The 19,533-nt window shown below is 38.0% G+C and overlaps 1 protein-coding gene across 1 annotated transcript in view; it reads left to right on the top strand.

Annotated features, from left to right (window-relative positions):
* The window catches only part of grin3a (glutamate receptor, ionotropic, N-methyl-D-aspartate 3A), a 117,162-nt gene that overhangs the window by 81,849 nt on the left and 15,780 nt on the right, over positions 1-19,533 (top strand). Inside the window, exons 7-9 of the mRNA XM_061876978.1 lie at positions 2,466-2,617; positions 13,485-13,646; positions 15,662-15,729. Coding sequence (XP_061732962.1) covers positions 2,466-2,617; positions 13,485-13,646; positions 15,662-15,729 — 382 coding nt within the window. The remainder of the gene's footprint in view (positions 1-2,465; positions 2,618-13,484; positions 13,647-15,661; positions 15,730-19,533) is intronic.

Raw genomic sequence — 19,533 nt, 5'->3', positions numbered from 1 at the left:
CTTTGAATTTTGATGACACATTTTAAATAGGTTAAAATCCAAACTGCACTTTGTTAGAATATATAACAAATTGGACCAAGCTATATTTCTAGCAAAGACAAATCATTATTTCTTCTAGATTTCCCAGAGCAAAAATGTTAAAATAAATTTAAAAGACTTTGAAATAAGATTCAAATTTGATTCTAAAGATGTTCTAGATTTGCCTGAATAATTTTTGTAATTTTAATCATAATAAGTTTGAAGAAATATTTCACAAATATTCTTCGTCGAAAAAACTGAAGCTAAAGTGAAGAATTAAATTAAAATGTATTTATTATTCTTTACAATAATAATAAAAAAAAAAAAAAAACCTGAACATTGTTTTAAATTGTCAGGAAAGAAAAGGAAGGAATTTAAAAGGTAAAAAGGTATATGTGTTTAAAAATCCTAAAATCATTTTTAAGGTTGTATTTTTTCTCTAAAATTGTCTTTCTGAAAGTTATAAAAAGCAAAATAAAAAAATTAATGAATTTATTCAAACAAGTGAAGACCAAGTCTTTAAAATGTTTTCTTGGATTTTCAAATTCTATTTGAGTTTTGTCTCTCTTAGAATTAAAAATGTCGAGCAAAGCGAGACCAGCTTGCTAGTAAATAAAAAAAAAAAAAAAAAATAGAGGCAGCTCACTGGTAAGTGCTGCTATTTGAGCTATTTTTAGAACAGGCCAGCGGGCGACTCATCTGGTCCTTACGGGCTACCTGGTGCCCGCGGGCACCGCGTTGGTGACCCCTGCTCTAGTCTCTTACGTGAATGAGCTAAATAATATTATTTGATATTTTACAGTAATGTGTTAATAATTTCACACATAAGTCGCTCCTGAATATAAGTCGCACCACTGGCCAAACTATGAAAAAAAACTGCGACTTATAGTCCGAAAAATACGGTATCTATTTTCAAACAACACCTGCGATAAAATGTATTTTACAGTGTTCGTTTTAGCACAAAACATGCATCAAATTCAATTAAATTTTGATCTAGATTTGTGCATTGCAGTTGCTAAACATGATGACTCCATATTAGTGGTTCTTAACCTCGTTGGAGGTACTGAACCCCACCAGTTTCATATGCGCATTCACCGAACCCTTTTTTAGTGAAATGTCACCTGCTAATAACTTTAGTAAGTACAGTTTTGGTCAATTGACTTAGTTGTGATTTCCTATTTGTTTTTTTTGATTGATTGATACTTTTATTAGTAGATTGCACAGTACAGTACATATTCCGTACAATTGACCACTAAATGGTAACACCCCAATAAGTTTTTCAACGTTAATCAATTACTTGATAAATGACCAAGTCGAGGTGATCTACCTCATATATACACACACACACACATATATATATATATATATATACACATAAATGTATATATTTATTTATTTTGCCGTTTTTGTTGACATGTTAAAGGTGTTTTAATGAATATACATGCATGTTTAACGTATAGATTCCTATCTTTCATGAAGACAAGAATATAAGTTGGTGTATTACCTGATTCTGATGACTTGCATTGTAGTTTTGATGACGTCCATGTTTTCAAATGGAGGAGAAAAAAAGTTCCTCCTTTCTGTCTACTACTACATGAAAGTGGTTGGTTTTTGGCATCTTATTTGTCCAGCTTCCATATTCGTTTTTATACACTTTACAAGAAATACATTGCCGGCAAACTTCGTAGTTTGCTAGCTTATTTGCGCTGGCTTTCGGAGACTCTTATTTTGTTAGCGCAGGCGTGAAGGAGCGGCACTTTTATTGTGAAGACAGGAACTGTGCGATCAGTCTTTAGGTTTATGACGGGAAGTACGGTTGAAATAAAAAGTGTCTTTTTTTCCTTTACACTTTTGATTGATTGATTGAAACTTTTATTAGTAGATTGCACAGTACAGTACATATTCCGTACAATTGACCACTAAATGGTAACACCCCGATTATTTTTTCAACTTGCTTAAGTCGGGTTTTACGTTTGACGGTCAGGTGACCGCCTGGCTCTGTTTGATTGGTCCAACGTCACCAGTGACTGCATGCGATTGGTGAAATGCAGGCATGCGTAGATCCTATGTTGAAAAACCAAAACAAACATTAATAGATCGATAAAAAAAGTAGCGAGCTGAATGTAGATAAATGGAGCGGAGTAAAAGTAGCGTTCCTTCTCTATAAATATACTCAAGTAAAAGTAAAAGTATGTTGCATAAAAACTACTTTTAGAAGTACAATTTATCCCAAAAGTTACTCAAGTAGATGTAACGGAGTAAATGTAGCGCGTTACTACCCAACTCTGCCCCTGAGGCCGACTCACCGAACCCTGGGGGTTCGATCGGACCCAGGTTAAGAACCACTGCTCTAAATATAATTACTGAGTATAGAGACGTGAGTAAATATGGAGCAAAGAACAGGGGAACAGATCAGGTATGAAACAAACATGTATGGTTATCCACAGGCTACGGGATCGGACTACCTCAGAACTCCCCGCTCACCTCCAACTTCTCGGAATTTGTCAGTCAGTACAAGTCAGACGGCTTCATGGACATGCTGCATGACAAGTGGTACAAGGTGGTGCCCTGTGGGAAGCGCAGCTTTGCCGTGACGCAGGTAAGCACGCCAGCGCCTCAACCTTAGACAAGTCTTACTGTTCACAGCATGTGTCAACATCATGTGTGGATGTTTCTATATGCATACATGTACTCTATAGCAGGGGTCATCAACGCGGTGCCCGCGGGCACCAGGTAGCCCGTAAGGACCAGATGAGTCGCCCTAAAAATAGCTCAAATAGCAGCACTTACCAGTGAGCTGCCTCTATTTTTTTTATTTTTTTTATTTACTAGCAAGCTGGTCTCGCTTTGCTCGACATTTGTAATTTTAAGAAAGACAAAACTCAAATAGAATTTGAAAATGCAAGAACATATTTCAAAGACTTGGTCTTCACTTATTTAAATGCATTCATTTATTTTTTTACTTTGCTTCTTAAAACATTCTGAAAGACAATTTTAGAGAAAAAATACAACCTTAAAAAGGATTTTAGGATTTTTAAACACATTTACCTTTTTACCTTTTAAATTCCTTCCTCTTCTTTCCTGCCAATTTAAATCAATGCTCAAGTAAATGTATTTTTTTATTTAAAAGAATAATAAATACATTTTTATTTAATTCTTTTTTTTAGCTTCTGTTTTTTCGACAAAGAATATTTGTGAAATATTTTTTTCAAACTTATTATGATTAAAATTCAAAAAAATTATTCTGGCAATTCTAGAAAATCTTCAGAATCAAATTTAAATCTTATTTCAAAGTTTTTTAGATTAAAAAAAAAAATTTGTTCTGGAAAATCTAGAAGAAATAAGGATTTGTCTTTGTTAGAAATATAGGTTGGTCCAATTTAATATATATTCTAACAAATTGCAGATTGGATTTTAACCTACTTAAAACATGTCATCAAAATTCTAAAATTAATCTTTTTTTTTTTTTTAATTAATCTTAATCAGAAAAAATTACTAATTTTCCATAAATTATTTTTTAATTTTTTCAAAAAGATTCAAATTAGCTAGTTTTTCTCTTCTTTTTTCGGTTGAATTTTGAATTTTAAAAAGTCGGAATTGAACATTTTTTCCTTTTTTCTCCTCTTGTAAACCATTCAATTAAGTGGTTTCTTTCATCATTTATTCTCTACAAAAAACTTTCAGTGAAAGGAAAATAAATTTACGACGGAATGACAGACAGAAATACCCATTTTTATATATATATATATATATATATATATATATATATATATATATATATATATATATATATATATATATATATACATATATATATATATATATATATATATATATATATATATATGGGTTGTACTTGCATAGCGCTTTTCTACCTTCAAGGTACTCAAAGCACTTGACTTCCCAATTTACCCATTCACACACACATTCACACACTGATGGAGGGAGCTGCCATGCAAGGCGCCCACCAGTACCCATCAGGAGCAAGGGTGAAGTGTCTTGCTCAGGACACAACGGACGTGACGAGGTTGGTTCTAGGTGGGATTTGAACCAAGGACCCTCGGGTTGCGCACGGCCACTCTTCCACTATAAAGATTTATTTATTACAGGTAAATTGAGCAAATTGGCTATTTCTGGCATTTTTTTAAGTGTGTATCAAACTGGTAGCCCTTCGCATTAATCAGTAGCTCTTGGTTTCAAAAAGGTTGGTGACCCCTGCCGTAGATGTTATTGTCACATGTGCATACACCTTTGATGGCAGTATATATTATATATATATATATATATATATATATATATATATATATATATATATATATATATATATATATATATATATCTTACATCATGTATATATTACATGTTATTATGAATGTTACTACATGACATATATACTCACATTATGTATATATTACATGTTATTATCAATGTTACTAGATACTACATATATACTTACATCATGTATATATTACATGTTATTATGAATGTTAATACATGACATATATACTTACATCATGTATATATTACATGTTATTATGAATGTTACTACATGACGTATTTACTTACATTATGTATATGTTACATGTTATTATGAATGTTACAAGATAATACATATATACTTACATCATGTATATATTACATGTTATTATGAATGTTACTACATGACATATATACTTACATCATGTATATAAAACTTCAATGGAGGTGTTTTTGAAGGGCTTTGTAGGCAGAATTGCGCAAGTGACATAGGCTCCATTGGAAGCAGACTTTAGATTGCATTTATTTAATATTTAGAATGCATTCAAACAAAATAACATCCATTGTCATGTCTGTCATAATGATTGTGAACAATAGGCAAAATTGCCAAAAAAGTGCAGTTCCCTTGAACCTCCATAGACAATTACTGTCATGTGGAAAGTGTGTGTTCACTATAAAATAGTCATTGGTGCTCCTTAAAAATTCCTGATGTTTTCTCAAAGAAACTGTTTATGGCACAGCTCAACCTATCATGATCAGGAAAACATGCTTTCTTGTTGTTTATATTTCTTGCAGCAGGTAAAAAGAAAAGGTGTATTTCTGCACATTGAAGGTCTTTGGGACACCATGCCAATAACAACTTCTACTTCTGGCCCCCGACCCTCTAGCTGTTCATTAAGCTTTACATCCATAACTTCTGTCCAAAGTGCCCTCCGAGGTCCATCCAGGTAGTGTTTTGTCTGTGAGAAGTGAGAACCTTTAGCTGCCAGCTGTGATTTGACATCTCGTAAAGTGTCTCCTTGCTCAGAATGACTTGTCCAACCTTATTCTGCAATGTGGATTTTTGAGACTTGGAATTGTTAATTGCTGCTCACAAAGGAGACATTGTTGCTTAATTGCGCCACTAATTTAATGTAAGTTGAGGAAAAGCTTCAATTCTACAGTGCATGCATATATATATATATATATATATATACATATATATATATATAAATATATATATATATATATATATATATATATATGTGTGTGTGTGTGTGTGTGTGTGTGTGTGCATATATATTTAATGTATATGTATATAAGATATATATTTACATATATATATGTGTATATATATCTTATATATATAAGATATATATACACATAAATATATACATGTGTGTGTGTGTGTGCATTTATATTTAATGTATATATATATAAGATATATACACACACATATATATGTGTGTATATTTGTGTATATATATATATATATATATATATATATATATATATATATATACATATACACACACATATATATTTGTGTATATATATCTTATATATACATTAAATATATATGCGCGCGCACACACACATTGTTGTGTGCGTGTGTGTGTGCATATATATTTAATGTATAAATAAGATATATATATACACACACATATATATATATATATGTATGTGTGTGTATACATATCTTACATATATAACATACATTTATATATATATTTATGTGTGTATATGTATTTAATGTATATATATACATCTATATATATATATATATATATATATATATATAAGGTGTATATATATACCATATATAATATATATATATCTGTATTTGTAGATATATATATATTTATATATATATATATGTATACATGTGTATATATGCGTATATATATATATATATATATATATATATATATATATATATATATATATATATATATATATATATACACACACAATGGAAATGTACAGTAGGTCTCTTTCTAATGCATTTAAAAAAAAATTCTAATAAATTTTGTTAAATTGTTATTTTATTAAGTTGGTGAAACTATATAATGCGTATAATTACATTGGTAATGAGTTGGTTGTGCAATAAAATTAGGTAGGATTCACAAAAAATATCTTAAACTATGCAGCTGGTATGCATCAGTCTTTGGAACATGACCAAGATTTTATGTTCGTTGTCATGAAAATGATCATACTTCAACATGGAAGTCACGCTCCTAAGTGTTGTTCAGCAACATGAAATCTTTGTTGTAAATATAAGGGGAAAAGCGGTAGGAAATGGATGGATGGATTATTATATTCCTGATGGAAGGTTCTAGCACTTGGTGACCTCCTACAATCCCAAGGTGTGTGCGCAGTGCAGCAGCCGTCTGCTTGGTAGATGCTGTCAGTGCTGGCAGACATTCCAATTGCTCCAGGTATACATTTCATTTTGTTGTGACTGCATCACATCCTGCTCTCTTATGACTGCCAGCATTTAGCAACATTCCATCTTACACTCTGCATCTGTCAGCAGCCCAGCACAAATGACAGACTAAATATTTACTGTATGCGTTGCAAAATGAAAATCCAACAAAAAATGACTATTTAGCTTTGGGGCTCGTAACATTTTTGACTTTGGGTCCCAACTTTTCCACTAAACAGGTGCCTGGGGGCCACTCATATATTAACACTGAATAAGTAATCTTACTCTTGATTTGAATCATATTCAAGAATCATATCTAACATAACTACAGTTTAACAGGGACACCATGTCAAATGCAGAGGTGGGTAGAGTAGCCACAAATAGTACTCAAGTAAGAGTACTGTTACTTTAGAGATGTATTACTCAAGTAAAAGTAAGGAGTAGTCACCCAAATATTTATTTGAGTAAAAGTAAAAAGTATGTTGTGAAAAAACTACTCAAGTACTGAGTAACTGATGAGTAACCTGTTCGTTTAATGATGACGGCAACAAGTAATGCACAAAAACATAAAAATAGCAATGAACAAATTCAGAACCAGGAATATCTCTTAAGCAACTAAAACAATGATATATATTAAATAATATATATTTGGTTTTACACTGTATTGAAAAAAAAAAATTGAAAATGAATTTTACCTTTGCAACCTCATTATACTATTGGCTAAGTTTTCTATTCATAAATGTAAGTTTCTCAATACTCGACCTGATTTTTGTGCCTTTAAAAAAGATTTAGAACTCTACATTAAAACACTCTACCTCTAACAACCAAAAAGCTGTGAAAACGATGATGCTGTGTTCCAAATTTAAGTTATTTACTGAGATTGAGTGAGCCTATGGCTTTTCACTTTTTGCACATTTTATATATATATATATATATATATATATATATATATATATATGTATATGTATATTGCATTCTATTTTAGTTACTTTGAATTTACAACCCCCTGGCGCTGTTTTGTACGGTTTTTATACTGTTTTTTACTGATTTTGTACTTATTTTGATTATTATTTTAAACTGTTTGTAAATGTTGAAATTTATAAATGAAGGTTTATAAAAAATAGTGTGCAGTTAATGATGTGACCGCCTGGCTCTGTTTGATTGGTGAAACAGAGTCAAACGTCACCAGTGACTGCATTTGATTGTTGAAACGGAGTCAAACGTCACCAGTGACTGCATTTGATTGGTGAAACGGAGTCAAACGTCACCAGTGACTGCATTTGATTGGTGAAACGGAGTCAAATGTCTCCAGTGACTGCATTTGATTGGTTAAACGGAGTCAAACGTCACCAGTGACTCCATTTGATTGGTGAAACGGAGTCGAACGTCACCAGTGACTGCATTTGATTGGTGAAACGGAGTCAAATTTCACCAGTGACTGCATTTGATTCTTGGAACGGAGTCAAACGTCACCAGTTACTGCATTTGATTGGTGAAACTGAGTTAAACGTCACCAGTGACTGCATTTGATTGGTGAAACGGAGTCAAACGTCACCAGTGACTGCATTTGATTGGTGAAACGCAGGCATGCGATGGATCGTACTTTGAAGGTCTGTCTGACAAACCGAAAGAAAACAAAGCGTGCATTAACAGATCGATAAAAATCAATAGCGAGTAGCGAGCTGAATTTAGATAAATGTAGCGGAATAAAAGTAGCGTTTCTTCTCTATAAGTAGACTCAATTAAAAGTAAAAGTATGTTGCATTAAAACTACTCTTAGAAGTACAATTTATCCCAAAAGTTACTCAAGCAGATGTAACGGAGTAAATGTAGCACATTTCCAGCCACCTCTGGTCAAATGATATAAAAAACATTGAAAGAAGGGACTCATAAAACTGATCAAAAAACATTTACATACAATTACGCAATGCCAAAATAAATTCTAACTAAATTAGTCATCGATATTAATTTACGTGTTTTTTTTTTAACTAAACAGTCAATAAAATCAAAGTGTAAATGAAATTGTAGCTCCACCAGTTTAGTCAAGACAATATTTTTTGCAATTAAGAAACTTCCCTATGACGTCTCCTCTTTGTAGGACTTTGTCATTACTGCCACAGGTGGTGGAAAAGTGTATTGCAGCTGACTCCCGCTGCAGCACATAGAAACTAATATTTGTTGGTGTTCCTCTCAGGGCACTCGCAGCACAACAGTGGTTAAGAAACACCTGAGTTGTACTAATTACTCAGAAATAGTCATCGTTTTATAAGTTTGTATCCAAAGTAACACAAGCCAGCATGAAGAGGAGAGCCATATGACACAGGCAGGAAAATATTGACTGTGATGTCACCTTTTAGCCTCTGTTAAGCCTTTATTACAACAAATGGCTGTCAAAATGAATAGATTGACTGGAGAGATGAGGCCAATCGCTCTGCAGCCTCCGAGAACACCTTTACTTTTCATTTTTTCTTGCAGCTTATTCTTGATAATCGACACATTTCAAACTAGAGATAAATAGGAAATGCTCAAAATAATCAAAAAGTCAAAAGTTACTGTCATTGCAATCGCTCCTCTTGCTTGCAATTGATGACAGCCACCACTTTTCTACAGGTGTACAAGGGAACGTTTTAACTATATTTGTTATTAATGTATGTATTTACAAAACTATGGAGTGTGACTAAAAACCAAGAGGGTGTATATGTGTGTGACTATGTGTAGCAATTAGCTGATGAGTGTTACCAGTAGTGTTGAGCAAGAGATTGAAGTCCAAGGGGCAGCCAAGGAAGCAGAGGGAATACGGGGGGACGAGACACACAGCTTGTGACGGGGGTGTGTGTTTATATATATATATATATATATATATATTGTCATGATCCGCTGCTTGGATCCTGTCATATTCGGGTTTTGGTTCCGTTTTGTATCTCATCTTGCTAGTATTTGACTTCCTTAGTTCCTGGTGGCACTTCCTGTTTTGTTCTGTTGTCATAGTTACTGTTGTCACCTGCCTCTTGTTTATTACGCGCACCTGCCTGGGGCGGCATGGCGTAGTGGGTAGAGCGGCCGTGCCAGAAACCTGAGGGTTGCAGGTTCGCTTCCCACCTATGGACATCAAAGTCGTTGCTGTTGTGTCCTTGGGCAGGACACTTCACCCTTGCCCCCGATGCCGCTCACACCGGTGAATGAATGATGAATGAATGATTGGTGGTGGTCGGAGGGGCCGTAGGCGCAAACTGACAGCCACGCTTCCGTCAGTCTACCCCAGGGCAGCTGTGGCTACAGATGTAGCTTACCACCACCAGGTGTGAATGAATGATGGGTTCCCACTTCTCTGTGAGCGCTTTGAGTATCTAACAATAGAAAAGCGTGATATAAAACTAATCCATTATTATTATTATTATTGTAATTACTCCCCTTATTTAAGCCTGCCTTTTCCGTTACTCATCCTCGCATCCTAGTTTCTGTTCCGTGCAACAGGTGACGACGCTGTTTCCCAATTGTGGTAAAGAACTCTTTCTTGTACTTGCTAGCTTCCGTGCTATGCTTCTTTTGTTTGTTCCCTAGCTCACATGCTAGCGCTTTTACTTCTTTCTAACTCCCATGCTAGTTCTGTTTGTTATGCTTTCAGTGCCTTGTGCAAGTTTTTCTGTTCCTAATCTGTTTTTAGAGTATAAATAAATCATCATTTCTTACCCTCACGCTGTGTCCAATCCGACTGCATCCTTGAGAGAACGAACCCCCTATACACACACCTTTCACAATTTAGTACTGGCGAGTGATTTCACCGATTTGTTGACAACATCCGCAAATGAGAACTGGATGTTGCTTGTAGCTATCAGCATAGTCATCTTTGTCTCGGCATATGTTACAGCCTGGGGTCTCCATTTAGCAAGGTGGCCCATAACACTGGGCTGGGACCGGTAACCTTGTTCTTCTCTGACCGTTCATGAATGAGTATAACCGTTCGGCCACCGTGTTCAAAGGAGAAGTGTGATCTACAAAATCTCCAGGCAGCATACCCCTTCCCCTTCGAGTTGTCCGGGATGAACTGAAATTCTTTTGGAACTTGCAAGCATACTTCTTCTTACTTGTTGTCGCCTTGTCTCTTCTTTTGCTTCGTCTTCTTCTTCTGTTCTGATTGCCGCGTCAGCAGTATTTTCCAGCACAGGTTATTTATTTACTTACTATTGCTCCTGAACATTTACATTCACACTGAGGAGTTTGGCCTCACAAGGCCACAGAGAAAAACTGGTCAGAGGGTAAACTAAGTCATTGGGCAGCGTGACAATGTTCGTGTTCTCAGAGGCAAGGTTAGCTTCCAGGGATGTCCTTCACCGCCTCGCTACTCTCAGCCACAAAAACTGCTCATACATGACACCAGCAGGGGGGTCGCTCTCATGCCCTGTGGGACCCCCTGTGTTGACCCACTGGGCCAGGAATCATTTCAAGTTCTGCTCTGGTCCGACCAGGGAGGTGACTTTGATGAGAAGGTTGGAGATTGGTCTAAAAAATATTTTATGCTCCTATACAGTATCGCCTGTACTGATACTACACATAGTATGGCCTGTACTGATACTAGACACAGTATCGCCTATACTGATACTACACATAGTATCACATGTACTGATACCACACATAGTATCGCCTGTACTGATACCACACATAGTATCGCCTGTATTGATACTACACATAGTATGGCCTGTACTGATACTACATATAGTATCGCCTGTACTGATACTACACATGGTTTTGCCTGTACTGATACTACACATAGTATCGCCTGTACTGATACTACACATATTATCGCCTGTAATGATACTACACATAGTATGACCTGTACTGATACCACACATAGTATCGCCTGTATTGATACTACACATAGTATGGCCTGTACTGATACTACACATAGTATCGCCTGTACTGATACTACACATAGTATCGCCTGTACTGATACTACACATAGTATGGCCTGTACTGATACTACACATATTATTGCCTGTAATGATACTACACATAGTATGACCTGTACTGATACCACACATAGTATCACCTGTATTGATACTACACATAGTATGGCCTGTACTGATACTACATATAGTATCGCCTGTACTGATACTACACATAGTATGGCCTGTACTGATACTACACATGGTATGGCCTGTACTGATACAACACATAGTATCGCCTCTACTGATAATACACATAGTATTACATGTACTGATATTACACATAGTATCGCCTGTACTGATACTACACATAGTATCGCCTGTATTGATACTACACATAGTATCACCTGTACTAAAACTACACATGGTATCGCCTGTACTGATACTACACATAGTATCGCCTGTACTGATACTACACAGAGTATGGCCTGTACTGATACTACACAAAGTATGGCCTGTACTGATACTACACATAGTATCGCCTGTACTGATACTAGACATAGTATCACCTGTACTGATACTACACAGAGTATGGCCTGTACTGATACTACACAGAGTATGGCCTGTACTAATACTACACATAGTATGGCCTGTACTGATACTACACATAGTATCGCCTGTACTGATACTACACATAGTATCGCCTGTACTGATATTACACATTGTGTCATGATCCACTACTTGGATCATGGCATGTTCTGGTTTTGTTCTGTTTTGTTATCACCCTCTTTAGTATTTGACGTCCTTAGTTCCTGGTGGCACTTCCTGCTTTGTTTCTGCTGCCGAATTACGCATTTAGTGTCACCTGTCTCTTGTTTGTCGTCGCGCACCTGCCTCTTAATTTTCCGTCCCTATTCAAGCCGGCCTTTGTTTGTTTTTCGCTCTTGCTTCGTAGTTTGCTTCCCATGCAACAGGTGACATCGCTTTCCCGCATTGTGGTAAATACCCTTTTGTAATCGTTTAGCTTCCATGCTATTTTTTTTTTCGTTTGTATTCCTAGCTCACATGCTAGTGCCTTTTGTTCTTTTTAGCTCACATGCTAGTTCAGTTGTTTTTGTTTGTTCGTGCCTTCGTGCAAGTGTTTTGGTTCTTAGTTGCTTTATTAGTATATAAATAAATCTTACCTCAATTCTGTGTTCACGGTGGCAGAGGGGTTAGTGCGTCTGCCTCACAATAAGAAGTTCCTGCAGTCCTGGGTTCAAATCCAGGCTTGGGATCTTTCTGTGTGGAGTTTGCATGTTCTCCCCGTGAATGCGTGGGTTCCCTCCGGGTACTCCGGCTTCCTCCCACTTCCAAAGACATGCACCTGGGGATAGGTTGATTGGCAACACTAAATTGGCCCTAGTGTGTGAATGTGAGTGTGAATGTTGTCTGTCTATCTGTGTTGGCCCTGCGATGAGGTGGCGACTCGTCCAGGGTGTACCCCGCCTTCCGCCCGATTGTAGCTGAGATAGGCGCCAGCGCCCCCCGCGACCCCGAAAGGGAATAAGCGGTAAAAAATGGATGGATGGAATTCTGTGTTCCATTCCGACTGCACCCTCTAGAGAACAATAACCACACCACGATGCCAGCCAAGCGTCAGCCTGTACTGATACTACACATAGTAAGGTTACTGTCTGTATTTTGATCCACCCACCTTGGCTAACATTCACGAGCTCCAGCTTATTGATTAGCATGGCTTGTTTATCCCCCTACGGTAATGTACAGTTCCTTAGTGATAACAAATAAATGTTGACATTGTATTGAAGTGTCTCTAATTGCAGTCCCAGCTAGAATGTTGTGAACATGCATGATGACAATATGACATCCATTTCTATCAACGTCTTGACCTTTATTTGTTTGTGTCTTCTCTCTCCATCCAGACGCTCCAGATGGGTATCAAGCATTTCTCCGGCCTTTTTGTGATGCTGTGTGTGGGTGTGGCCTTATCTCTGCTGACCACCATAGCGGAACACATGGTGTACAAGCTGCTCATCCCCAGGGTCAAGGAGCCCCGCTTGAAATACTGGCTGCACACCAGCCAGGTACGCTCTGCTCACATATTGTTCTTTACAACAACTGCACAGGCTTGTCTGTCTTGCAGTGGTCACAAAATATTCAGAGAAATGAGTCAGCATTCTGGAATTATGAGTGAGTTACATGTGCGTTAGACTGATGCTGCACCTTACTTCGCTGTGTTCTAAATGTAGAACCCAAAAGAAGTCCCACCAAGGGGTTGTATTCCCACCTGTCTCACCAGTGATGGCACAACCTCACCTGTCACCATTAAAGACCTACTACCGACCAGGCAGTCTGATAGTTTATATATCAATGATGAAATATTAACATTGCAACACATGCCAATACGGCCTTTTTAGTTTACTAAATTGCAATTTTAAATTTTGCGCACGGATTATAGCGGACATTTTGTTCCAGCTCGATCCCAGCTATAAGTCGTCTGCTTAAATCTAGTAATTCCACAGTATTCTGTACATCTGTGTTGCTGAATCTTTTGCATTGTGTTCAATTGATAATGGAGACGTCAAAGAAGAAAGATGTAGGTGCCTTCAGCAACACAAACACAGCCGTTGTTTCCTTGTTTACATTCCCAAAGGTGAAGCTTTACTATGGAACAGAGCGGTCAAGTGGACATGGTTCTCTACCACATTTCAACCGGCAGGTTTCGGTAAGCAGCTTCCATGAAATGCTAAGTAATTCACAAACAAGGATGAGGCGAGGGTCACCAATTTGTAAGCAAATTGTCGAACAGTTTTAGAACAACATTTCTCGACTAGCTATTGCAAGGAATTCAGGGATTTTACCATCTACAGTCCGTAAAATCATCAAAAAGTTCAGAGAATCTGGAGAAATCACTGCACGTAAGCGATGATATTATTGACCTTTGATCCCTCAGGCTGTACCGCATCAAAAACCGACATCAGTGTGTAAAGGATATCACCACACGGGCCCAGGAACACTTCATAAAACCACTGTCAGTAACTACAGTTGGTCGCTACATCTGTAAGTGCAAGTTAAAACTCTACTATGCAAAGCCTAACCCATTTATCAACAATATCCTTAAACGCCGTCGGCTTGGCTGGGCCCGAGCTCATCTAAGATGGACTGATGCAAAGTGGAAAAGTGTTCTGTGGTCTGACGAGTCCACATTTCAAATTATATTTGGAAACAGAGGATGTGGTGTCCTCCGGAACAAAGAGGAAAATAACCATTCGGATTGTTATAGGCGCAAAGTTCAAAAGCCAGCATCTGTGATGGTATGGGGGTGTATTAGTGCCCAAGGCATGGGTAACTTACACATCTGTGAAGGCACCATTAATGCTGAAAGGTCAATACAGGTTTTGGAGCAACATATGTTGTCATCCAAGCAACGTTATCATGGACGCCCCTGCTTATTTCAGCAAGACAAGTCTTACAACAGCGTGGCTTCGTGGTAAAATAGTGCGGGTACCTTCCTGGCCCGCCTGCAGTCCAAACCTGTCCCGCATCGAATAATGTGGGGTGCATTATGAAGCGTAAAATACGACAGCAGAGACCCCGAACTGTTGAACGACTGAAGCTCTACATAAAACAAAAATGTAGAGCTTAGAAAGAATTCCACTTTCAAAGCTTCAACAATTAGTTTCCTCAGTTCCCAAACGTTTATTGAGTGTTTTTAAAAGAAAAGGTGATGTAACACAGTGGAGAACATGCCCTTTCCCAACTACTTTGGCACATGTTGCAGCCATGAAATTCTAAGTTCATTATTATTTGCAAAAAAATAAATAAAGTTCATGAGTTTGAACATCAAATATCTTGTCTTTGTAGTACATTCAATTGAATATGGGTTGAAAAGGATTTGCAAATCATTGTATTGTATAGTTGTGTGACATGACTACAACCCCGAGAGGAACAAGCAGTAGAAAATGTGTAAATGGATGTACATAACTACTGTCTTTTATGAAGGCTGTCCACTCCTGTCCTTACTTAGTCCATGAATGAATTTCAGCGTGATTCCATTGAGTTGAATGCCTAATCAGGCTAAACCTTGCTTGTTCTCCAGAGACTACACCGAGCCCTCAACTCCGTGTTTGCTGACGACAAACTGCAGACCGTCACTTCCGTCAAAAGGTACCGCATTTTATTTGGAATATTTATTGGAATGTATTTGTATCCATTGGCTTCAGGGATTTGTTGGCTTCAGGCAGGAAACTGCTTTGGTCCTAACTTCAGGGCTGGATAGCTGAGATATTAGATAAGTGACACCAATTAACATCCAAGTGGCAGTCAAGGGACACTTTTTAATGGGGAGTGAAATAGAATGGTCGGTCTGTCGGAAGCCACTTATCAGCAATGAAAATTGAGGGAATAATCAGACAGGAAATTGTTTAGCACAGCGGGGAACATTTGACTGGATTTTGAGCGACCGTGATGTCTGACCCAGACTGGGTCTGATGCCAGACTCAGACCCTGTCTGATGCCTGACTCTGACTGTGTCTGATGCCTGACTCAGACTGGGTTTAATGCCTGACTCAGACCCGATCTGATGCCTGACCCAGACTGGGTCTGATGCCTGACTCAGACTGGGTCGGATGTCTGACTCAGACTGGGTTTGATGCCTGACTCAGACCCGGTCTTGTCAAACTAGGACTAGGACGAGGGTTGTTTTCCCGAGGTGCAAAGCGAATGGAGGGGAAAAGGCATGAAGGTAAAGACATTTCTTTATTTTGAACACTAACTAAAAACAGGAACAAACAAAAGGCGCGCACAATGGCGGTACAAAAACTGACTAAGGAAACAAAAGACTAGCACAAAGGCTATAAACTATAAACATGAAACAAAACACTTGCACTGTGGCATGAATAACAAAAAAATACTGTGACTGAGACAAGGGAATGAGAAGCAGCATGAATATCATTGGTTGCTAGAGTGAACAACAGAAACAGACAGGCTCAAATAATACTGTGGGGATTAGTGAAAACAGGTGTGAGACATGAGGACAGGGGCGTGACATGAGGACAAGGTGAAAACTAATGAGTTGGCATGGTAATACTGTAACTGAACAAAAACATTAACAGACGTGACAGGTCTGATGCCTGACTCTGATTGGGTCTGATGCCTGACCCAGACTGGATCGGATGCCTGACTCAGACTGGGTCTGATGCCTGACTCAGACTGGGTTTGATGCCTGACTCAGACCCGGTCTGATGCCTGTTCCAGACTGGGTTTGATGCCTGACACAGACCCGGTCTTGTCAAACTAGGACTAGGACGAGGGTTGTTTTCCCGGGGTGCAAAGCGAATGGAGTGGAAACGGCGTGAAGATAAAGACATTTCTTTATTTTAAACACTAACTAAAACCCGGAACAAACAAAAGGCGCACACAGTAGCGGTACAAAAACTGACTAAGGAAAGAAAAGACTAGCACAAAGGCTATAAACTATAAACATGAAACAAAACACTTGCACTGTGGCATGAATAACAAAAAAATACTGTGACTGAGACAAGGGAATGAGAAGCAGCATGGATATCATGGGTTGCCAGAGTGAACAACAGAAACAGACAGACTTAAATAATACTGTGGTGATTAGTGAAAACAGGTGTGAGACATGAGGACAGGGGCGTGACATGAGGACAAGGTGAAAACTAATGAGTTGGCATGGCAATACTGTAACTAAACAAAAACATGAACAGACGTGACAGGTCTGATGCCTGACTCTGATTGGGTCTGATGCCTGACCCAGACTGGATTGGATGCCTGACTCAGACAGGGTTTGATGCCTGACTCAGACCCGGTCTGATGCCTGTTCCAGACTGTGTCTGATGCCTGACTCAGACTGGGTTTGATGCCTGAATCAGACCCGGTCTTGTCAAACTAGGACTAGGACGAGGGTTGTTTTCCCGAGGTGCAAAGTGAATGGAGTGGAAAAGGCGTGAAGGTAAAAACATTTCTTTATTTTGAACACTAACTAAAAACCGGAACAAACAAAAGGCGCGCACAATGGCTGTACACAAACTGACTAAGGAAACAAAAGACTAGCACAAAGGCTATAAACTATAAACATGAAACAAAACACTTGCACTGTGGCATGAATAACAAAAAAATACTGTGACTGAGACAAGGGAATGAGAAGCAGCATGGATATCATTGGTTGCTAGAGTAAACAACAGAAACAGACAGGCTTAAATAATACTGTGGGGATTAGTGAAAACAGGTGTGAGACATGAGGACGGGCGTGACATGAGGACAAGGTGAAAACTAATGAGTTGGCATGGTAATACTGTAACTAAACAAAAACATGAACAGACGTGACAGGTCTGATGCCTGACTCTGATTGGGTCTGATGCCTGACCCAGACTGGATTGGATGCCTGACTCAGACTGGGTCTGATGCCTGACTCAGACCCGGTCTGATGCCTGTTCCAGACTGTGTCTGATGCCTGACTCAGACTGGGTTTGATGCCTAAATCAGACCCGGTCTTTTCAAACCAGGACTAGGACGAGGATGAGGGTTGTTTTTCCAAGGTGCAAAGTGAATGGAGTGGAAAAGACGTGAAGGTAAAGACATTTCTTTATTTTGAACACTAACTAAAAACAGGAACAAACAAAAGGCGCGCACAATGGCGGTACACAAACTGACTAAGGAAAGAAAAGACTAGCACAAAGGCTATAAACTATAAACATGAAACAAAACACTTGCACTGTGGCATGAATAACAAAAAAATACTGTGACTGAGAGAAGGGAATGAGAAGCTGTCACACCGCGGTGAGGGAAGTCTTGTTTTGGTTTTTCTGTCTTGTGATTTTCTGTCTTTTATTTTGAAAAGCTACCCTCTTGTTTCAGACCACGAGCACTTCCTCTTGTGTCACCAGTCTGACGTCATCCCTGATTCCTGATTGTTTCCACCTGTTCCCCATCACTCCCACATCCTATTTAAGCTCACTTCTCCGTTTGTCCTTTGCCAGATCGTCTCGTCTATCGTGCCTTTCTAGCGTCCATGTCCATGTCCTTGATTAGCTCCTTGTCTTGCTCCTGTTTTCCTAGTTACCCTAGTTTTTGCTGTAATTTTGAGTTCACTTTTTCCTCCTTCGAACGTCCTTGGTTATCCTTCGTCTTCCTAATTGGTGAGTTTTTGTTTTTCCAAATTTCGAATTTTTTGCCTCATTGATTGAGTGATTTTTTTTTGTTATTTATAGTTAGTTTATATATAGGTCGTTTTGGTGTTTTTTCCTCCTGTTGGAGCGCTTTTAATTTATTCTTATTAATAATCTTTTTTTTTGTTAGCATTTCTTTAGATTAGTATTCCTCTTTATTTTTGTGGAGTGATTTTAAGTTAATTGTTTATCCTCTGAATTATTTTTCCGCGTGTTGATTAATCTCGTGAAAAACTTTTTGCATTGGAGGTAAAAAGTTGTTCCAAAATAAAAGCTTTATTTTTTTTTAACTTCTTCTCTGCATCTGGGTCCTCTCCTTACTCCGAGTTATGACAGAAGCAGCATGGATATAATGAGTACAGGAGGTGATGTTGCCAGAGTGAACAACAGAAACAGACAGGCTTAAATAATACTGTGGTGATTAGTGAAAACAGGTGTGAGACATGAGGACAGGGGCGTGACATGAGGACAAGATGAAAACTAATGAGTTGGCATGGTAATAAGACAAACAAGGAAGTGCAAAAACGAGAAACAATGGAGTCGTAAGCAAAACAGATCATAACTAAACAAAAACACGAACAAACGTGACAGGTCTGATGCCTGACTCAGCCTGGATCGGATGCCTGACCCAGATTGGATCGGATGCCTGACTGAGCAGGGTTTCAGAATCAGAATCAATACTTTATTAATCCCTGAGGGGAAATTAATTTTCAGCACAATCCCATTCAAGATCAGACAAACATCACAGGGAGACAGAACAGGATCGCTGAGGGGTCTACCA

The sequence above is a fragment of the Nerophis ophidion genome, linkage group LG17, assembly GCF_033978795.1.
Source record: "Nerophis ophidion isolate RoL-2023_Sa linkage group LG17, RoL_Noph_v1.0, whole genome shotgun sequence".
Classification (NCBI taxonomy): domain Eukaryota; kingdom Metazoa; phylum Chordata; class Actinopteri; order Syngnathiformes; family Syngnathidae; genus Nerophis; species Nerophis ophidion.
Note: the sequence above shows the minus strand (reverse complement) of the source record. Positions and strands in the feature narration are given on the sequence as shown.